Source organism: Ceratotherium simum, chromosome 12, assembly GCF_057802395.1.
Source record: "Ceratotherium simum simum isolate JZ-2026a chromosome 12, ASM5780239v1, whole genome shotgun sequence".
NCBI classification, from domain to species: Eukaryota; Metazoa; Chordata; class Mammalia; order Perissodactyla; family Rhinocerotidae; genus Ceratotherium; species Ceratotherium simum.
The window spans coordinates 31,929,117-31,953,623 of record NC_141911.1 but is presented as its reverse complement, the minus strand read 5'-3'; the positions used below and the strand labels follow the sequence as shown (position 1 = coordinate 31,953,623).

The window sequence follows — 24,507 nt, the reverse complement described above, 5'->3', positions numbered from 1 at the left end:
TACCAGCAAGATGAAAGTACTCCTGGGCTCTGTCTAACAGTATGAGCAGAAGTCCACATTCTCCTTCCAGTAAGAGCCTCACAATATCAGCTTCATGTTCATTCTTACATGTCAGTGTGCCAGTTACATAATAACTTGAGAATGAAACTGAGATAGTAATATTTTCCTTCTGATATATGTACATTTCCAGCTTTTGTCCAAGTTATAAAACACACATCGAAGTGAGATTAAGATTCTTCAAACGCTAAATGCTTGATAGCATAATCAGGTTACTCCAGCCAGTTACAAACTATGCATGAGCATATGTACACACCCAGAGCAGAATGTGATAAATATTTATGTTAGCCAAAAGCTTTTAAACTCTCTCCTGTTAAAACTATATCCTCGAGTCACTGAAAGTTTGATCATTTTTGTTTTATGTCAATCTACCAAATAATGGAAAGAATACTACCATCTGTTATTTACATACACAACATCAGTCAAACTCCAAAATCCCTGGTGGTTTAGACAGTGAGTAGTAGACGTTTTTAAGCTAAAGTGACAGGAAGTTTGGATACAAAAGTAAACCTCTGGTTTGTGACTATGGAACACAGGGCAAACTCTGGCACAAATGGACAGAAAGCATAGTTCTCATCAGAGATCTATCTAACCTAACTTACTAAACCAATAGTGAATAAAATGGTTTTCTCCTATTTTTACCCCTAAGAAAAGTGACCACAACCTTAGAGGTCAACTTTATTGATTTATCATACGTACTAGTTTTCTATTTTAACTGGTATGTGGTTTAAAATACATACATTCATATAACCTATATCAGGTACCTTTAGATACAAGTTTAATGATTATATGACAAAGGTGGCAGGAAAGATGAATTTAAAATCATAATTAAAGATTTTTAAAAAGGTTTATTGACAGCTGTATGGTAAACTATATACTGGAACAATCCTCCTGATAAAAACAACTAAAATGCTTGACAAATTATATACGTGTGCATGTGTATTGAGATGTATTATTGAGTTGGTATAGTAGTAAGGAATCCTCAGAGGACAAAAAAACAAATGAAAACAGTAATCCAGGGAGGTAAGCATGCACTAAAAGCCCATTTTTTTCTCCAAGGGTTTCTAACATAACCCTCTTCCTTGAGATTCTTCTCCAATAGCTGCTCAGGGTATGGAAAACAAGAGAAAAATCCTGAACCCACAAAAGGTGAAGGATCTAGTAGGAAAACCAGAATAAAGCTGGAAACCCAAAGGCTACCTAAGGTCCAAAAGAGTGATCAATATTAAAGAAACAAAAACGAATTAAAAACAGATGTGCAGTAACCTGCTCCTCTTGAGCTTGATGTTGGTTGGAAGGGAGAAAAAGAAGTTTCTGCTGAGAATTCATTAGCTTAAGCCTGAATGTATGGTAGCCATGCTATCATAGCTAAATTTTTTTAAAACCTTCAATAATTAAATTTAAGCTAGACTTTGGTCAATGATGTCTCTGGGTGACTTGCAGAAGGGCAAGCAAATCCTCTCTAAAGGGCACAAATTCAACCCAGGCTTCAAAGAATCTTCAAAGAAAAAGTTTCAAAGACAACGAGCAGCTCATAGTTAACAACCACAAAAAATCACAGAGAAATGAGACACTGTGAATGAGAGCTAGCAAATCCATAGATAGCAGAATAAATCTTCAAGGACCAAAGATGCTGAAATTATTGGACACAGAATATGTAATTATGATACATATTTAAACATATATAAAAAAAGAACCTTGGAAATATGAGCAAGGAACAAGAAATTACTCTTTTGAAAGACCAAGAAGAGTTTAAAAAGATCTTAAAATTAAAAATGTAGTTCCCTAGACTGAAGAGAAAAGGGACAAAGAGATGAAAAAGAGATGTAGGAGAGGGTGAGATGGCCCAATATTCGTCCAATTGGAGTTCCAAAAAAAGATCCAAATAAATGGTATTTAGATCAACAGCTGACTTCTTAATAACTATGAACCTAGAATTCTAAACCCAGTAAAAGTATCTTTTAAAAACAAAAATTAAATAAAGACATTTTTAGACAACCAAAATCAGAAAATTTTCTACAATAGACCCTCACTAAAGGATTACTTGAGGCAGAAAGACAATGACACTAGAGGAAAATCTGAGATGTAAGAAAGAACGGTTAGCAAAGAAGCAGATAAATCTATTTAAAAATATTAATAATGCCTAATTTGAAAGAATTAAAATTGTAGTCAATAAAAATTTATAAATTGAAAAAGGGATATTTGGAAATAAAGAATTCTGAGTCTCATTTTATTCAGGAGCAGGATATTGACTAATGTAAGACTTTAATTATATATGTTAAAATACACAGGGGAAAATGGTCATTTTCAGATAATGATTTTATATGCTGAATGTACAGAAAGATATCAGAGTCAATAAGAGTTTATAAGTTTGCTAGATACAAAATCAAAATATAAAAGACAACTTCAAGTGTACACACCAGCACTGTCAGATAAAGCACTTTTTCACTTACTTTAGCAAGAAAAAGTATAAATTATTTAGGCTAAATCTAACGAGAAGTATGCAAGCCTGCTATAGAAAAAAATTGAAACTTTATTAAAATATATTAAAGAAAAAAATTGGTGCCATTTTCTCTATTATCTCTGGATTAGAAGGCAATACTGTAAAGATATAGGTTTTCCCCAAACTGATATTTAAAATTAATATAATTCCAGTAAAATTTCCAACAGCCTAAATGTCCATCGATGGATGGATGGATAAAGAAAATATGGTGTATACATACAATGGCATGTTACTCAGCCTTAAGGAAATCCTACCATATGTGACAACACGGATGAACCTTGATGACATTATGTTAAGTGAAATAAGCCAGTAACAGAAACATAAATATTGCATGATTCCACTTATATGAAGTATCTAAAATAGTCAAACTCATAGAAGTGGGGAGTAGAATGACGGTTGCCGGGGCCAGGGGGAGGGTAAAATGAGGAGTTGCTGTTCAACAGGTATGAAGTTTCAGTTATGCAAGATGAATAAGCTCTAGAGATCTGCTGTACAACATTGTGCCTATTTAACAATACTGTATTGTATACTTAAAAATTTAAGAGAGTAGATCTCAAGTTAAATATTCTTACCATAATTTAAAAAAAAAAAAGAAAACAAAACAAACAAAAGAAAAGTTTTAGTAGGTGATTATTATCTACAATGCACAGCTATAAGGGGGTTTGTGATATTTGAAAGGAGGATATTTTGGTCTGATGATTAAGTTACTTAAATTCTAGATTGGAGCCATATGATTTTTTTTGACATTTTCTTTGTTAATTTGGGTGAGGTTTTACCTGAAATCAAATGTGCATGCCAAGGGTATGTGGGTTATATGCATGAAGGTGTGGACAGTTGTACATCACCCAAAAGTTTATGAATAAATCTCTTTTCCTTGGGAAAAAAATCCCAGGGCCGGCCCCGTGGCTTAGCGGTTAAGTATGTGCGCTCCTCTACTGGCGGCCCGGGTTCGGATCCTGGGCGCGCACCGACGCACTGTTTCTCCGGCCATGTTGAGGCGATGTCCCACATACAGCAACTAGAAGGATGTGCAACTATGACATACAACTATCTACTGGGGCTTTGGGGAGAAAAAGGGAAAAAAAAAAAGGAGGAGGATTGACAATAGATGTTAGCTCAAAGCCGGTCTTCCTCAGCAAAAAGAGGAGGATTAGCACAGATGTTAACTCAAGGCTGATCGTCCTCACACACACACAAAAAAATCCCAGTAGGCTTGTGTGTGTGTGTGTAAAACTTGACAAGTGGATACAATGATTTATACTAGAGCAAAGGGCCAATAACAGCTAATATACTCATGAAGAAGAAGATGAGAATGGTGTAAATATTGGGAGAGGGCTGTTTCCCTGATATGAAGATTTATTATAAAGTCAACGAAATTAAGAGAGTGTGGTATTGGTGTGTGGGTAGACAAAGAGACAAATGGAAAGGAGTCAAGAGTCTGGTAAAGAGTCTCAGAAACATAATATATGACAGTGATGGTACTGCAGATCACAGGAGAAGGTTTTTGCCATTGGAATAACTGGCAATCCTCATTGAAAGAAAAAGAAAAGGAAAGGAAAGAAAAAAAAAAAAGAAAAGTTATCCCTAACCCACGTAAAACACAAAAATCAACCCTAGATGCACTAAACATGTAAATGTGAAACATGAGAAAAATATAAAGTTCTAAAGGACAATGTAAGAAAATCTTCATGATCTCAGGGTAGGGAAGAATTTCTTAACTTACAAAAAGGGCAAATCATAAAGTAAAAGACTGATTAATTCTAACTCATTAAAATCAAAACAGGCCATTAAGAAAGTGAAAGACAAGTCATAAACTGTAAAAAAATTTGCAACAAGAAACAGAGAAAGGATACATACTAATGAAATATATTAAAAATTCTCACACGTCAGAAAGAAAAACAAACAACCCAGTAGAAAAACATACAAAAATATCAATATGCATTTCACATAGGAAAAAACAGGAATGCCCAATAAACTATGAAAAAATGCTGCAATTCATTAGTGATAAGGAAAATGCAAACTACAGCCACAGTGAGACAGCATTTCACACCCACCAGATGGCTCTAGAATGTAGGATGTGAACAACCATGATAGCTCTCATTCAGTGCTGGTGGGATGTTAAGTGGAATGGCAAAGATAAACCATATGCCCAGCCTAGACTCTAGGGCCTAGAGAACTCCTTACATTGCACCAGAGACACATATGAGATTGTTCCTAATTGCACTTGTCATTATATGCCCAAACAAGAAAACCTCACTATCCATCAACAGTAGAACGGATAAATAAGTTGTGACATAGGCTTACAACAGAATACCATAAAGAAATGAACAAGAAAGAGCCCCAGCTACATACATTAACATGAATCATTCTAATTTTTTTTGTGTGTGTGAGGAAGATGAGCCCTGAGCTAACATCTGCCAATCCTCCTCTTTTTGCTGAGGAAGACTGGCCCTGGGCTAACATCTGTGCCCATCTTCCTGTACTTTACATGGGACGCCACCACAGCATGGCTTGAGAAGTGGTGCATCGGTGCATGCCCGGGATCAGAAGCTGCAAACCCTGGCCCCCTGGGGTGGAGCGCGTGAACTTGTCCTATGCCACTGGGCCGGCCCCGAATGATTCTAATTTTGAATAAAAAAATCTAATCCTAATAGAATACATAGAGTATAAATCCATTTATATAAAATTCAAAAATAAGCAAAATTAAACACTTTTATTGTGTAGGAACACATTTTCTATAAGTCACAAGGGAATGATTATCCCTGAAGTTGGGACACTGGTCAGCTTGGGGCAGTGGAGAGAAAGGATGCAATCAGAACAGGGCACAAAGGGAGGGCCGATGATAGTGATCATGTTCTGTTTTATAACATTGGTGGCAGGTACATATTCTTCGCTATTCCTCTTTAATGTGTACATAATGGTTAATGCACTAAATCAGAGTAATAATGTTGAGCAAAAGAATCAAGTCATAGAAGAGTACGTTAAGCATGATTGTATTAAGATGTTTAAACCAAGGTAAAACTAAATAACACGTTGTTTAGGGATTCAAACATGATGGGAAAATTATAATGAAAAAAAGGCAATGATTAACACCAAATTCAGATTACTGATTACAGATTACCAATGGGGTGAAAGAAGAGAGACATGAGAGGGAGGGGACACACAGGGGCTTCCTGAGGTTTGAGAAAGTCTCATCTTTGGAGATAAGTGGTAATTACATGGGTTTTTATTTTACTATTTTCCATTAAACAGTTTTATAAGTCTTAACATTTCATTTTGTAGCAATTCCACAATAAAATTCTGAAACAAATTTCAACATAAATAAATAAACACTTACTGGAAAAATAAAGAGTTTTCTGTGGATGACCTATTTGGACTAACCCTAGGCATATTTTATCTGCATTTTAATGAGAGACTCTAGAAAAAATAAGGCCAAGCCTGGGCCATGTTAGGAGTGAGGTGGCGAAGGATTTGGGTAGCCTGGGAAATGTGCAAACTCTGCTACTCTCCTTCTTCCTAAAAGTTCTAATTTCAGCTCCTTTCCCAGAACCCTCAGACATCTGGATTGCTAGAAACAAAGCTTGGTGGTGTTCACAAATGGTCCTCTTGCCAAAAGGCTTCCTGCACCACCCTTTAACCAAGTGATGCGGTGAAGAGACGAAGGTGTCTAGCAGGCTACCTCAGAAAGGTTCCTGACCAAAGCCTGTGTGGACCAAAAAGTCGTAACACCACCCTGGAAGAGAAGGCATTTGCTTAAGAAATTACCCCCTCTCATTTCTTCCCATGTGCATGTAGTACAGATTATACAAGGAAGTTGTATGGTAATATAGAAATTATTAAAAACATTCTTCTTGAGGTCTGACAACAAAGCAGTAGATACGTATCTACTACATAGTTGTTAGTCAAAAAAGTATGTTTCAAATAATCAATTGGTATTCATTTAAAACATAATAATGGTCTTATTAAAGCTAAATTTAATACATGCAGTATTTGGAAGTAATTTCTTTACCACTACATAGAAACCTTTCCAGCTGTCCTTTTTTGTTGCATTTTTGACATTCAGCGGGGAATTAGAAGATTCTCTGATGAGAATTCCCTAAGGCTAGACATGTGCTCATTTTCAACTCAAACTCAATATCGATGATCTCACTACTATACCTCCAATTCTCCCAAATAGGTGGGTAAATTATAAGTAGAAACCAATTTATCTTCAAAAATTCAGAGTAGGATACGAACTGTCAAATTTGGAAATGTGAAGAGTAGAATTCTTAGCAAGTACATGTAAACAAACAAATAGTCTTGATATCCCACAATTTCTCATCAGCTCCCATAAAAACTCTTTCTTGTTTACCTTTTATATAATTTACGTCTAACAATTTCTGCCTTTCAAATTTTGAGTTTCCTTTGCAGAAGTATTTCTTACTAGTAACATTAAATGGAGCAGGAAATAAAGCCATTATAGGGTAAAGAAGGATTACCTGAGTTGGAGCACAGAGAAAAAACTCCATCTTCATTTCCACTAAAAACTGAATACTTAATGCTGTCTCCTATTGAGTCAGGAGCAAAAGCTTTTACAGTCACAATAGAAGTACCTGTAGAAATTAGGTAAAAAAAAAAAAAATAGGAATTTAGTGAAAAGAAAATTTCAGGGGAAAACAAGATCAAACACTGGGTATTTATTATTTGCCTACTACATTTTCATTTGTTCAGTAATTCAGTGATTACTTATTGAGTGTCTTCAACAAGCCAGATTCCATGCTAGGTACTAGAGATATAGCGACAAACAAGATAGAAAAGATCTCTGTATTCATGGTGGTTACTAAACTGATGGGAGGAGACAGACAATAAAACATTAAATAAATACATAATCAAGGTACATTTCAGATGTACTAAGTTTCCTGGAAAGAAATAAACAACGTTATGTGTTAGAAAATGCTTCTTTTGAGGGGAGGCGAACAATCCCTTACAGAAGTCTCAGAAGAATGACACTCCAGTTGAACCTTGAAGCATGCCAAGCCATAGGAAGAGCTGGAAGAAAAGGATTCTAGAGAAGGAACAGCAATTGCAAGGCCCAGGGCTGGAGAAGTCTTGGTCTGGTCTAGCACAGTGAGTAGTGGAAAGGTGGAAAGTGAAGATAGCATCTAGGGAGGCAGGAATCAGATTCTATTCTAAGTGCAATGGGAAATCATGGGAGCATTTTAAGGAATGGAGTAAAATATTCTGATTTACTTCTAAAAGATATCAATCAGATTGCTGTGTGGAGAACAAAGAGGAGTAAAAATGGAGCAGAGAGGCCAAGTAAGATAATACTGCAATAATCCAAGCAATGACCCAGGATTGTGGGAGGAGAGATGGAAAGAAGGGGATAGATTAAAGTCATATTTTGACACACTTCCCTGAACATTGGATGGGATGCAGGAAATGAGGTCACAGGAGTATATATATAAGAAATTTTTCCTGAGCCAGTTTCCAGTATAGTTGTAAGTAAAAGCAACCCAACGAGAGAGTAATGGAGATCTTAACTGCATAATACTGACTCATTCAGGAATTGTTAAGATAGAGAAGGAACAGGCAAGAGATAACTTGAATGAAAAAATGGAAATTGAGTTAGGTATAGGAATTAGGGAGGAAAGAAGGGAGTCATGTCATTTTATAGGGAACGGTGATTACTATCATGAAAAAAGACTTAATAAGACTGATAGTGGCAATACGATGATTGGTGTAATTAATTGGGATTTCACTGAAAGGGTTTCCAAGAATATATATAGGCCCCAAGTTAGCACTTTGCTATCTTCATTTGTAACGTCTTGTGCCCTTTCCTACTCATCTCTGCTTTGCTCTGTGTCATAGCTGTCCATTTGTCTCCCTCCTATGACTACCTGTATCGTTTTTTTAAAAGTATTTTTTACTTAAACTTTATTAAGGTAAAATTTATATACAATAATATACACATATTTTAAGTGTACAGTTCTATGAATTTTGACAACTATATACACCTGTGTAACCACCATCATGATCAAGATGTAGAATATTTCTGTCACTCCAGAAAGATCCCTCATGCCCTTTTGCAGTCAGGTTTCTCTTACTTCTGGCCCCAGGTAATCACTGATCTGCTTTCTACAACTCTAGGTTAGTTTTGACTTTAAAATGTCATACAATTGCCAACCATACAGTATCTGGCTTCTTTTGCTCGGCATAACTTTTTTGAGAATAAAGCTTATTAGTCTGTGTATGAAAAGTTTATTCCATTTTTATTGCAGAGTAGTATTCTACTGAATGGACATACCACAATTTGTTTACCCATTCATTTATAAATGGACATATTAGGACCGTTTTCAGTTTGGGGCTATTACGAATAAAGCTGCTATGAACATCCATGTAAAAGTGTTTGTGTGGACACAAATTTTCATCCCTCATGGATAAACACCTATGGCAAGTGTATGTTTAACTTTATGAAACTGCCAAACTGTTTTCCAAAGTGGTCATATCATTTTACATTCCTGCTAGCAACATATGAGAATTCCAGTTGCTCCACATCCACTGGTATTGTCAGTCTTTTTAATTTCAGTCATCCTAGTGGATGGGAGCAGTATCTCACTGTGGTTTTAATTGTAATTTCCCTGATGTCTGATGATGTTGAGCATCTCTTCATATGCTTATTGGCCATTTTCACCCTCTTTTTAAATTCATCTTTCTTTTCGGCTTCTTGTTCTCTACTCAGTCACCACTTTTGAGAAATTTTTTTCATAGTTCTTTCCTGGCCCTAGCTCTCTTGTGTTAGGCCTATAACTTCTGGCATCTACTTTAGACTCCCACTCTGTCAATGACCCTGCCTCTCCTCTTACTTTCATTCTGCCCTAAATGATGCCAGCTCTCAGCACAGGTATGCATGTTGTACTGAGAGGGGAGAGATGCGAAAGAGATGGACTCTGTAGGAGGCTCTCTGGCTGCTGAGTATGCAGCAATGGGGACATGATATAAGATGTTGTCAGCAAGACACAAGAGGAAAAGTAAAAGGAAACATTTTATAAGGAAATAGGTGCTGACATGGTGTCAGAGATGAGTAAAACATGGGCTCATTACCTCAGGTGCCTTTGGGTAAAAGCAAGAAGCATAGAAAAATGAAGGAGCCAGATGGGTGGAGGAGGCCAGAGACTGCCTGATACTCCTAAGGCACTCAGCTTCAGCTCACCACTGCCAGCGGGGAAGGCAGGCTGTAGGATGCTCGAGATTCTGGTCTTTTCACGAGAGGCTCAAAAATTCACATTTATTTTCATATGAAATCTCCCAATTCCTAATGTTGGAAAATAATTCAGGGGGAAAAAAAGCCACCACATGGGCTGAACAAAACACAGCTGTGGCCTGACTACAGTTCTGAGTCTGCTCATTGACCATCTGTTATGGAGGAGATAAATCTCTCCTTTTTGTTACCAGCCCTTCTGGCACTTACATGGTGGTCTAATACGTCATCCACGGACTTGTACTGAACACACTTGAAGACTGACCTCATCACTCTGCTAAGCTGGACTAAACGCCATGAGAGCAGAGGAGGTTTTCTATATATTTGTATTCTATATATTTCTATAACTCTAGATTAGTTTTGCCTTTAAAATTTCCTAGACTTGAAAATCACATAGTAGCTGTCTTCTTTTGCTTAGCATCCTTTTTTGAGAATCAAGCACGTTGTTGTGCGTATCAAAAGTTTGTCCCTGTGTCCATAGTAGGTGCTTAATAAGAATGGGGAGAAGGGAGGTAGGAAAGGAGACAGAGAGGAAGTAAGGGAGGGAGGTGGTCACTGGCGTCTTCTTGCTTGAGAAATTAGAAAAATGCTTCTCTGCCTACAGGACTCTTCTAAACAACAGCAATTATTTTTAAAAAATCATTCATTGCTAAAATACCACATCTGATAGTGGGATTTGCAGTAGTTTAAAAAAAATTCACACTTATTCAAAATCTCTGCTGGGCCTCCTCATTGAATCCTACTGTGCAGTCCCCAGGGAACAAATGTGAAACCTATCTGGCTAGAGGTTATAGTGAAAACGCTCTGTAAACCAAGCCAAATTGATATACTTTTTTTTTCTGGATACTTAAAAGGGATTCACTAAAAAGGGAAGAAAGAAACAACCTTCGGACAGACAATATTTTCCCCAGAAGACTTTTCAACCTTAACAGTCAAAGAAAAATGCAATGATCACTAGAAATATTACAGGAAACAAGTATGTGATATTGTCCACAAAATTGAAAATTCGGTGAAAAAGGCGTAAAACAGAACTCATTATGGAGAAAAAATAGGAAAACCAAAACTGGGTATATTACTCTCTTTAAAAACATTATGTTTAACATAAACTGTGACAAAGTTTGAAAATCATTTATCAGGACTTCCAAATGGTTGTTCTTTTCAAGCCAGTTATGTGACAAAGTAAAGGATTTTAATCAATCATGGTGGAATCAAGATACTACACATGTTGAGAATTCTTCCAAATTGCATTATAATCTGATGCTTTATTTTATTACATTTCAGGAGACATATTGTTAATACAAAAATGTCTTACATTTTTGGTAGGACTATGCCTCCACAGTAGTGAGTATGTTTTATCTTCGGTGCTTAGTCATAGTTCTGTGCTTCCTGATACAATGTACTTTTTAAACAAAGGAAATTTTATTTCCACTGGCTTGTCATATATTCTTAAGAATGGCAGTAAGAAGAGAAACAGCTATGCAAGCAAGATGTACAATCTTGCTGATGGACTTTTCTTCATGGGTTAGGATGCTTATTATATGCCCAATTACAAAAGAAAACATGGAGATTGCTTGCATGTCAGAGAAAAAAGATGAGTACAGAATCTCAAATAAGAATCACATATGGCTTCTCATAGAAGGAACAATCCTATTTTTATTACAAATAAAATGTTCATAATATCAAATGAAATTGTAGCACACAAAGAATTTCATTCAATGAAAATGCTTCAAACTGGATGCTCAAGTCAGCAAAGAGCTCCGAATATTTATATATGTTGTTCCTCTGACAAAGTTTAAATTTGAGACTGCCTGAAAAAAGAGGAAATAACTAAAGGGCCTTGAGTCCTTCTAGGTCTCGACTTACTGTGCACATTTTATATAAAAGTCTGTCTCTGGGTATCTAAATAAAACTTACAATTACTGGTCATTTCATATCAAGGTAGAAATGGTAAAATAGGAAAGCCAACACTGTACCTTCAATTGCGAGGAGGTAAGTGAAACATATAGAAGAATTTACCTTTTACATTTTCAGGCTTTTGTGAATTTCACTTTAAGTCTAACATTGTGTCAAAAAAGGGTAATATTCTTAATTTTTTTTTTTCCTGAGGAAGATTCACCCTGAGATAACATCCATTGCCAATCTTCCTCTTTTTTTGCTTGAGGAAGAATAGCCCTGAGCTAATACCTGTGCCAGTCTTCCTCTATTTTTCATATGGGTTGTTGCCACAGCATGGTTGACAAGTGGTGTAGGTCCACGTCCAGAATCCAAACTTGTGAACCTGGGCTGCCAAAGCGGAGCGTACCAAGCTTAACCACTATGCCACAGGGCCGGCCCCAATGTTTTTGTTATATGTTCTTTACAAAAATGCACTTAAAGAACTAATACCACCTACATCAGCAATGAACTAACTTTTTAAAAGTAGAATTTTATATTAATTAATCTATATAACTACAAAAATCAATAATTATGGAAATATTTAGGTAAAATTATTATGAAAACATTTTATTCAGAGCTGTCCATGAGTAAATAATTCTAGAGTTTTGTTTTTGTTATTTCTAAGCAACGCAAGCACTTTCTTATTGATGACTGACTTGAGAGAAGCAGATTTTTTAAACATTTGGAAGATTTTGAATTATCTACTATCTCTTAAATGTCCAGTCACTGAAATGCTTTACATATTTCAATCATTTAAGAAGAAAAGATGGGAGTGACGTCAGCAAGATGGCTGAGTAGGAAGCCCTAGACCTCATCCTCCATAGAGATACCAACTTAAGAACAACAATATATGGTCCAAAAAGCCTTTATGAAAACTCCAGGCCTCAAGGGAGTAAGATGATATATTCAAAGTTCTGAAAGAAAAAAACTGCCACCAAGAATAGTATATCCAACAAAACTGCCCTTCAAAGATGAAGGAGAAATAAAGATCTTCCCAAACAAACAAAAGCTGAGAGAGTTCATCACCACTAGACCTGCCTCACAAGAAATGCAACAGGGAGTCCTTCAAATTGAAATGAAAGGACGCTAGACAGCAACATGAAAGCGCACGAAAACATAAAGCTCTTTGGTAAACATAAATATATAGGCAAATATCACATCCGGTAACACTATAATGGTGGTGCATAAATCACTTTTAGTTCTGGTATAGAATTAAAAAGATAAAAGCATAAAAAATAACTACAACAACTATAAAACCATGTTAATGGACACAAAATATAAAAAATTGTAATTTGTGAAATTGATAACACAAAGTAGGAGGGAGAAGTAAAAGAGCAGAGTTTTTGTACATTATTGAAGTTATAAGTTTAAAATAGAATGTTAAAACTATGAGATGTTTTATATAATCCCCATGGTAACCACAAAGAAGATACCTATACAAGAAACACAAAAGAAAGTAAGAAGTGATTCAAAGGATGTCATTACAAAAAAATCAACAAAACACAAAGTAAGGAAGCAAGAGAAGGGAAAAGAGAGACAAAATAACTATAAAAGAGACAGAAAACAATTAAAATACTAGATGGCAATGCTAAGTCCTTCCCTATCAGTAATTACTTTAAGTGCAAATGGATGAAGCTCCCCAATCAAAAAACATAGAGTGGCTGAATGAATAAATTAATACAAGATCCAATTATATGCCATCTACAAGAGACTCATTCTAGATATAAAGACACACATAGGCTGAAAGTGAAAGGGTAGAAAAAAATATTCCACGCAGATGGTATACAAAAGAGAACAGGGCTGGCTATACTTATATCAGACAAAAGAAAGTTTAAGTCAAAAACTGTCACAAGAAACAAAAAAGGATATTATATAAAAAAGGTTTATTCATGAGGAAGATATATCAATTATAAATATACACGCACCTAACAGCAGAGCACCCAAATACATGAAGCAAACATTGACAGAATTGAAGGGAGAAATAGATAGTAACATAATAATAGTAGGAGATTTCAATAACTTAGTTTCAATAACGTACAGATCAATCAGACAGAAGATCAATAAGGAAACAGGACTTGAACAACATTATAGACTAACTGTACCTAACAGATATACACAGACTACTCCACCCAACAATAGCAGAATGTACATTCTCAAGTCTATTACACATTCTCAAGCATATCCTCAATTGCACCTGGAACATTATCCAGGACAGATCACACGTTAGGCCACAGAACCAGTCTTAACAAATGCAAGAAGATTAAAATCATACCAAGTATCTTTTCTGACTACAATGGAATGAAACTAGAAATCAACAGCAAAAGAAAACGATAAATTTCACAAACACATGGAAATTAAATAACACACTTTTGAGCAACTAATAAGTCAAAGAAGAAATCTAAAGGGAAATTAGATAATATCTTGAGACAAATGAAACTAAAACACAACATACCAAAACATGGGATGCAGCAGAAGCAGTACTACTAAGAGGGAATTTTATAGCAGTAAGTGCCTACATTAAAAAAGAAGAAAGATCACAAATCAACAACCTAACTTCGTATCTCAAGGAACTAGAAAAAGAGGAACAAACCAAAAAAAATGTTAGCAGGAAGAAGGAATGAAGATTAGAGCAAAAATAAATGAAACAGAGAGTTGAAAAATGAGGAAAAAATCAATGAAACTAAGAGTTGGTTTTTCTTGAAAAAGATGAACAAAATTGACAAACCCTTAGTTAGACAAAGAAAAAAGTGAGAAGACTCAAAAATCAGATGACAGAGGAGACACTGCAACTGATACCATAGAAATAAAAAGTAGCATAAGAGACTACTATGAACAATTATACACCAACAAATAAACCTAGAAGAAATGGATAAATTTCTAGAAACATACACCCTACCCAAACTGAATCATGAAGAAAGAAAAGATCTGAACAGACCTGTAACTAGTAAGGAAATTGAATCAGTAATCAAAAGCCTCCAAATCAAGACGACCAGATGTCTTCACTGGTGAATTCTACTGAACATTTAAAAAAGAATGAACACCGGAAACAGAAACTGCATTTTAACAAGATCCCTAGGTGATCCTTATGCACATTAACGTTTGAGAGGCGCTGCTGAAACTTCACTGCACGTTGAAGTAACCTGGGGAGCTTTAAAGAATACTAATGCCTGAGATTTTGATTTAATCGGTATGGGAAATGGCCTAGGCATGAGAGTTATTCTAAAATGCAGCAGAGTTTTGGAGTCAAGATGGCGGCGTAGGCAGACTCTGAACTCACCTCCTCCCGTGGACACAGCCAATTTACAACTACTCGTGGAAAAATTACCCCTGAGACAGAACTGAAAACTGGATAAGAGGAACTCCTGCAACAACGGACAATCCTAACTGAGGTAGGAGAGGCAGAGACTCCCTTCTGGAGAGGAAAAACGCCACCTTCACAAGCCGCCAGCTTCACGGCCGCCGGGAGCAGCTCACAGGTACGCAGCCTCCCTGGAGGCGCGGGGCCCTGAGCCGGGGAGCGCCCCCGCTGTGGGCATTTTGTGGACCCAGCACAATCGAGACCAGCGGCATAATATCTGACTTTGCCTGCTACTAAAGCATTGGGGAGCACCCCCGGAAAAGCTGGTTCACAAAGAAACTAAAACTGGCTCTTAAAGGGCCCGTGCACAAACTCACCCGTTCCAGAAAGCATCCTAAAATCACCAGAAAGAAAGGTGCACAGTGCTTCGGTGGCAAGAGACTCACCTAATAGGCCCTGAGTGCATCTCGGTGAGGGGTGAGACCTCTCCAGGGACTGGGACATTGGCGGCGGCCATTGTTGTGGCCTGGTGTGAGCGTGCTGACACAGACGCCATTGGAGTTCTCCCTGAGGCCTGCTAGCCCAGGGTCTGCTCCACCCGCTAGAGCACCGATTTAATCCAGCTCAGCCAGGGCAGGCAGCCCACCCTAGAGACTGGCCCCACCCAACAACAAGCCCTCAGGCAACTAGTGGGCCTGCATAGATTGGTGACTGGATTCTCTGCAGCCTGGCAACTGAGCTGACTTGAGCTGGGCAGGGTGTGCACAAGGAGCGGGTGGAGAGTGTGGGGTGGTGGCGGAGTGTGTGGGGCTCCCGCCGTGGAGAGACTGGGTCCGCTTGGGGGTCGGGGCGCTCACACGGGGCAGGACTGTGTTGACTGTGTGTGTGGACCTGTGGGCAACAGGGCTTGTCAGCTGCAGAAGACTTGTGCTTCTCAAAGACCCACATAGGAGGTTTGCCCCACCTTCCAAAGCCTGAAACAATTGGGTGCTCCTGTGCCTAAGGGCAGCCCCACCCAGCTGCAATCCTCAGAGAGCTGACAAGAGAACTAATAGGCTAGAGGTTTACAGCAATTGTAAGGCCCTGAGCCTAACAACCTGCCACACTGGGGGCCTACTCACTTAAAAGAAATACTGCAACACAGATGTGGTATTAGAACTTGCAGCCAACTGTGCTGGGGCTCCCACACCTGATAAAGAGACTGAAGGGCCCACAACAACTACAAGCAGCTGAGCATTACAACAGCTGGCCAGGAGCATAACTCAGCCTCCCTGGGCGCCTATAGGGAGAGCTAACAGGCCACAATAGAAGGACACACGTAGCCCACATAGGGGCCACCCCTGGAACACTGAGAACTGAGGGAAGCACACTGGAAGCCTCCTAAGCCATCACTTACATAAGGTCACCTATCCAAGAGCAGGAGACGTAGCTGACCTACCTAATACATAGACACAAGCACAGGGAAAGAGGCAAAATGAGGAGGCAAAAGAATACATTCCAAGTAAGGGAACAGGACAAAACCCCAGAAAAGGAACTAAGTGAAACAGAAATGAGCAACCTACCTGACAGAGAGTTCAAACTAAGAGTGTTAAGGATGCTCACTGATCTGGGGAGAAGAATAGATGAACTCAGTGAGAATGTCAACAAAGAAATGGAAGATATAAAAAAGAACCAATCAGAAATGAAGAATACAATACTGGAAATGAAAAATTCATTAGAGGGACTCAAAAGCAGAGGAGAGGATACAGAAGAACGGATCTGTGAGCTGGAAGAAAGACTAGAAGAAATTACCCAAGGTGAACAGGTAAAAGAGAAAAGAATTAAAAAGAGTGAGGACAGTCTAAGGGACCTCTGGGACAACATCAAGCGCACTAACATCCGTGTTATAGGTGTCCCGGAAGGAGAAGAGCGAGACAAGGGGGCAGAGAATCTATTTCAAGAAATAATAGATGAAAACTTCCTAACCTAAGGAAGGAAACAGACATCCAGGTACAGGAGGCACAGAGAGCCCCAAACAAGATAAACCCAAAGAGGCCCACACCAAGACACATCATAATCAAAATGTCCAGAATTAAAGATAAAGAGAGAATCCTAAAAGCCGCAAGAGAATGTCAAGTTACATACAAAGGAAACCCCATAAGGCTATCAGCTGACTTCTCAGCAGAAACCTTACAGGCTAGAAGAGAATGGCACGATATATTTAAAGTGCTAAAAGGAAAAAACTTACAGCCAAGAATACTCTACCCAGCAAGGTTATCATTCAAAATGGAAGGAGAGATCAAAATTTTCCCAGATAAGCAAAAATTAAAGGAGTTTGTCACCAAGAAACCAGTGTTACAAGAAATGTTAAAGGGACTGATTTAAGGGGAAAAGAGAAGACCACAAATAGGAAAAATTATCTATTTCCAAGATTAGAACGTAATGGATACAAATGCACAAAAAAGAAGTTGGATATGATATCAAAAACATAAAAGGAGGGAGGAGGGTAGTTAAAGAGTACAGCTTTCAGACAGAGGTCAAACTAAAGTGACCATCAATTCTGTATAGAAGAAGTAAGGAACAGAGAAGGACTACTAAAACAGAGGGAAAAAAAAAAAAAAAAAAAGTTAAAAATGGCAGTAAGTACATACTTATCAATAGCTACTTTAAACATCAATGGACTAAATGCTCCAATTAAAAGGCATAGGGTGGCTGACTGGATAAAAACAAGATCCATATATATGCTGCATACAAGAGACACACTTCAGACCTAAAGACACTCACAAACTGAAAGTGAAGGGATGGAAAAAGATACTCCACGCAAATGGCAATGAAAAGAAAGCTGGGGTAGCAGTACTCATATCAGACAAAATAGACTTTAAAACAAAAACTGTAAAACGAGACAAAGAAGGGCATTACATAATGATCAAGGGAACAATCCAACAAGAGGATATAACACTTGTAAATATCTACGCACCCAATGTAGGTGCACCTAAATATATAAAGCAATTATTAACAGACATAAAAACAGAAATAGACAGTAACACAATAATAGTAGGGGACTTTAACACTCCACTTACACCAACGGATAGATCATCCAAACAGAAGATCAATAAGGAAACATTGGCCTTAAACGACACACTAGAACAGATGGACCTAGTAGATATATACAGAGCATTCCATCCAAAAACCGAAGAATACACGTTCTTTTCAAATGCACATGGAACATTCTCCAGGATTGATCACATATTAGGCCACAAAACAAGTCTCCATAAATTTAAGAAGATTGAAATAATACCAAGCATCTTTTCTGACCACAACGGTATGAAACTAGAAATCAACTATAGGAAGAAAATCAGAAAAGCCACAAATACATGGAGATTAAACAAAATGCTACTGAACAACGATTGGGTTAACGAAGAAATCAAAGAAGAAATCAAAAAATACCTGGAGACAAATGAAAATGAAAATACGACATACCAGAATTTATGGGATACAGCAAAAGCGGTTCTAAGAGGGAAGTTTATAGCAATACAGGCCTATCTCAACAAACAAGAAAAATCTCAAATAAACAATCTAACAATGCACCTAAAGGAACTGGAAAAAGAAGAACAAACAAAGCCCAAAATCAGTAGAAGAAGGGAAATAATAAAAATCAGAGCAGAAATAAATGAAATAGAGACCAAAAAAACAATAGAAAAAATTAATAAAACCAAGAGCTGGTTCTTTGAAAAGACCAACAAAATTGACAAACCTTTAGCTAGACTCACCAAGAAAAAAGAGAGAAGGCACAAATAAGTAAAATCAGAAATGAAAGAGGAGAGGTTACAACAGACACCTCAGAAATACAAAAGATTATAAGAGAATACTATGAAAAACTATATGCCAACAAATTCGACAATCTGGAAGAAATGGATAAATTCTTAGAATCATACAACCTTCCAAAACTGGATCAAGAAGAAGTAGAGAATTTGAATAGACCAATCACCAGTAAGGAGATCGAAACAGTAATCAAAAACCTCCCCAAAAATAAAAGTCCAGGACCAGACGGCTTCCCTGGTGAATTCTACCAAACATTCAAAGAAGACTTAATACCTATCCTTCTCAAACTCTTCCAAAAATTGAGGAGGGGGAAGCTCCCTAACTCATTCTACGAAGCTGACATTACCCTGATACCAAAACCAGACAAGGACAACACAAAAAGAAAACTACAGGCCAATATCACTGATGAACATCGATGCGAAAATCCTCAACAAAATACTAGCAAATCGCATACAACAATACGTTAAAAGATTATACACCATGATCAAGTGGGATTTATTCCAGGTATGCAGGGATGGTTTAACATTCGCAAATCAATCAACGTAATACACCACATTAATAAAATGAAGAATAAAAATCACATGATCATCTCAATAGATGCAGAGAAAGCATTTGACAAGATACAGCATCCATTTATGATAAAAACTCTGAATAAAATGGGTATAGAAGGAAAGTACCTCAACATAATAAAGACCATATATGAGAAACCCACAGCTAATATCATCCTCAATGGTGAAAAACTGAAAGCTATCCCTCTAAGAACAGGAACCAGACAAGGATGCCCACTGTCACCACTCCTATTTAACATAGTATTGGAAGTCCTAGCCAGAGCAATCAGGCAAGAGAAAGAAATAAAAGGGATCCAAATTGGAAAGGAAGAAGTGAAACTGTCACTATTTGCAGATGACATGATTTTATATATAGAAAACCCTAAAGAATCCACCAGAAAACTTTTAGAAGTAATAAACGAGTATGGTAAAGTTGCAGGATACAAAATCAGCATACAAAAATCAGTTGCATTTCTGTACACTAACAACGAAGTAGCAGAAAGAGAAATTAAGAATACCATCCCATTTACAATTGCAACAAAAAGAATAAAATACCTAGGAATAAACTTAACCAAAGATGTGAAAGATCTGTACACGAAAACTATAAAACATTGCTGAAAGAAATTGAAGAAGACACAAAGAAATGGAAAGATATTCCGTGCTCTTGGATTGGAAGAATTAACATAGTTAAGATGTCCATACTTCCTAAAGCCATCTATAGATTCAATGCAATCCCTATCAAAGTTCCAACAACATTTTTCACAGAAATAGAACAAAGAATCCTAAAATTTATATGGAACAACAAAAGACCCCGAATAGCTAAAGGAATCCTGAGAAAGAAGAACAAAGCTGGAGGTATCACACTCCTGATTTCAAAATATACTACAAAGCTATAGTAACCAAAACAGCATGGTACTGGCACAAAAACAGACCCACAGATCAATGGAATAGAATCGAAAGCCCAGAAATAAACCCACACATCTATGGACAGCTAATCTTTGACAAAGGAGCCAAGAACATACAATGGGGAAAAGAAAGTCTCTTCAACAAATGGTGTTGGGAAAACTGGATAGCCATATGCAAAAAAATGAAAGTAGACCCTTACCTAACACCATACACAAAAATTAACTCCAAATGGATTAAAGACTTGAATGTAAGACCTGAAACTGTGAAACTTCTAGAAGAAAACATAGGCAGTACGCTCTTCCACATCAGTCTTAGCAACATCTTTTTAAACACCACATCTGACCGGGCAAGAGAAACAATAGAAAAAATAAACAAATGGGACTACATCAAACTAAAAAGCTTCTGCACAGCAAAGGAAACCATCAACAAAACGAAAAGACAACCTAACAATTGGGAGAAGATATTTGCAAACCATACATCTGATAAGGGCTTAATCTCCAAAATATATAAAGAACTCATGCATCTCAACAACAAAAACTACCAACCCAATTAAAAATGGGCAAAAGACCTGAACAGACATTTCTCCAAAGAAGATATACAGATGGCCAACAGACACATGAAAAGATGTTCAAAATCACTAACTATCAGGGAAATGCAAATCAAAACTACAATGAGATATCACCTCACGCCCGTCAGAATGGCTATAATTAACAAGACAGGAAACAACATGTGTTGGAGAGGATGTGGAGAGAAGGGAACTCTCATACACTGCTGGTGGGAGTGCAAACTGGTGCAGCCACTATGGAAAACAGTATGGAGATTCCTCAAAAAATCAACGATAGAACTACCATATGATCCAGCTATTCCACTGCTGGGTATTTATCCAAAGAACTTGAAAACACCAATTTGCAAAGGTACATGCACCCCTGTGTTCATTGTAGCCTTATTCACGATAGCCAAGACTTGGAAGCAGCCTAAGTGCCCATCAAGGGACGAATGGATAAAGAAGCTGTGGTATATATACACAATGGAATACTACTCAGCCATAAGAAACGACGAAATCCAGCCATTTGTGACAACATGGATGGACATTGAGGGTATAATGCAAAGTGAAATAAGTCAGAGGGAGAAGGTCAAATACCGTATGATTTCCTTCATTAAGTAGTAGATAATAACAACAATAAACAAACACATAGGGACAGAGATTGGATTGGTGGTTACCAGAGGGGAAGGGGGGAGGGAGGAGGGTGAAAGGGATAATTCGGTACATGTGTGTGGTGATGCGTTGTAATTAGTATTTTGGTGGTGAACATGATGTAGTCCATGCAGAAATAGAAGTACAATGATGTACACCTGAAATTTTTACAATGTTATAAATCAATGTTACTGCAATAAACAAAAAATTAAAAAAAAATAAATAAATAAATAAATAAAATGCAGCAAAGTGTGAGGAAAAAAAAAAAAAAAAAAAAAGAATGAAAACCAATCCCTCTCAAACTCTGCCAAAAAAAATGAGGAGGCAGAAATACTTCCAAACTCATTTTATGAGGCCAGCATTACTCTGATACCAAAACCAGACAGAGACACTACAAGAAAAGAAAACTACAGACCAATATCCCTGATGAATATAGATGCAAAGATCCTCAACAAAATAATAGCAAGCTGAATTCAACAGCACATTAAAAGGATCATGTGCCACAACCAAGTGGGATTTATCTCTAGAATGCAATTATGGTTCAGCATATGAAAATCAATCAATGTGATAAACTACATTAACAGAATAAAGGATAAAAACCATATGATCATCTCAGACGCAGGAAAAGCATTGACAAAACTCAACACCCTTTCACGATAAACACACTCAAACACACTCAATATGCCCGGTAAACTAGGAATATTAGGAAATTACCACAACATAATAAAGGCAATATATGAAAAGCTCATAGCTAACATCATACTCAACAGGTGAATATGCTTTTCCACTAAGATCAGGAACAAGGCAAGGATGCCCACTCTCACTACTTCTATTCAACATACTTCTGGAAGTCCCAGCCAGAGAAATTAGGCTTTGAAATGAAAGGCATCCAAATCAGAAAAGAAGAAGTAAAACGATCCCTATTCTCAGATGACATGATCTCATATGTAAAAAACCCTATCAGCAAAGTTGCAGGATACAAAATCAACACGCAAAAATTAGTTGCATTTCTATGCACTAATAACGCACAATCTGAAAAAGAAATTAGGAAAACAATCCCATTTACAATAGCATCAAAAAATATACTTAGGAATAAACTTAACCAAGGAAGCAAAAGTCTTGTACACTAAAAATTACAAAACATTGCTGAAAGAAATAAAAGAAGGCAAAAATAAATGGAAAGACACCCTGCATTCACAGAGTGGAAGACTTAATATTGTTCAAATGTCCATACTACCCAAAGCAATCCGCAGATTCAATGCAATCTCTACCAAAATATGAATGGCAATTTTGCAGAAATAGCAAAAAGAATCCTAAAATTCATATGGAATCCTAAAGTACTCCAAACTGCCAAAACAATCTGGAGAAAGAAAAACAAAGCTGGAGGCCTCACACTTCCTGACTTTAAAACATATTACAAAGCTACAGTAGTCAAAATAGTATGCAACTGGAATAAAGATAGAATACAGACCAATGGAACAGAATAGAGATTCTAGAAATAAACCCTCACATATATTTTCAAATGATCTTCAACAAGGGTGCCAAAGCTACACGATGGGGAAAGACAGTCTCTTTAACAGAGTCGGAAAAACTGGATATCCATAAGCAAAAGATTGTATTTGGACTCTTACTTTACATTATTTTCAAAACTTAACTCAAAATGGATTAAAGAATTAAACATAAGATCTGAAACTGTAAATCTTCTAACAGAAAAGATAAGGGGAAAGCTTCATGACACTGGATTTGGCAATGATTTCTTGGATATGATAGCAAAAGTACAGGCAACAAAAGCAAAAAATAGATGAATAGGACTACATCAAAATGAAAAGCTTCTACACAACAAAGGAAAGAATCAACAAAACAAAAGGCAACCTACGGAATGGGAGCAAATATTTGCAAACCATATATCTGATAAAGAATTAATATCCAAAATATAAAGGTACTGTTACAACTCAATAGCAAAACCGAAACAAACTGATTAAATAATGAGCAAAGGACTTGAACAGATCTTTCACCAAAGACATACACAATAGCCAACACATATATGAAAAGATGCTCTGTGTCACTAATCATCAGGAAAATGCAAATCAAAACCACAATAAGATACCACATTATACTGGTTAGGATGGCCGCTATCAAAAAACCCAGAAAATAACAAGTGTTGCTGAGGATACGGAGAAACTGAAACCCCCATGCACTGTTCGTGGGAATGTAAAATATTGTAGCCGCTATGGAACACAGTGTGGAGGTTCCCTTAAAAATTAAAATTAGAACCACCATATGATCCAGCAATCCCACTTCTGGGTATATGTCCAAGGAACTGAAAACAGGATCTCAAAGAGATATTTGTACATCTGTGTTCATTGCAACAATATTTACAATAGCCAAGAAGTAGAAACAAACTAAATGTTCCTTTGATGGATGAATGGATAAAGAAATGTGACATATACATATAATGGAATATTATTCAGCCTTAAAATGAAGGGAATCTTGTTATATGCTACAACTTGGATGAATCTTGGGGATATTATGTGAGTAAACCAGTCACAAAAAGACAAATACAGCATGACTCCTCTTAATATGAAGTTATCTAAAGTAGTCAAACCATTGGAAGCAGAAAGTAGAATGGTCGTTGCCAGGGGCTCAGGGGAAGGGGGAGTTGCTCAATGTTGTTCAGTTTAGAAATCCATTGCACAATGATGTACATACTGTTAACACTACGTACTATACACTTAAAAATGGTTTAGATGGTAAATTTTATGTTATGTGTTTCTTATCATAATAAAAAAAGAAGAGTTGATTTTTCCCTCCCACTTTCCTATCATCAAAAATGACTGAACATATGTTACTAAAGCTTTCCAAAAAATTCACCCCTGGGATGAGATAAAGCATGGAAAGTGTATGCTCAAAATGAATAAGTTTCCAAAATTTGTGAACAGATGAAAACCATGCTTTAAAACGTAAATGGTATGCAATCTTGAACACATTTGCTTTTGTGAACACCTAAGGAAATAATAGAGGAAG

The 24,507-nt window shown here is 37.0% G+C and overlaps 1 protein-coding gene across 1 annotated transcript in view; it reads right to left on the bottom strand.

Annotated features, from left to right (window-relative positions):
• Positions 1-24,507, bottom strand: part of DCHS2 (dachsous cadherin-related 2) — a 140,699-nt gene that overhangs the window by 27,021 nt on the left and 89,171 nt on the right. The window contains 1 exon segment of the mRNA XM_087437260.1: positions 7,039-7,152. Coding sequence (XP_087293386.1) covers positions 7,039-7,152 — 114 coding nt within the window.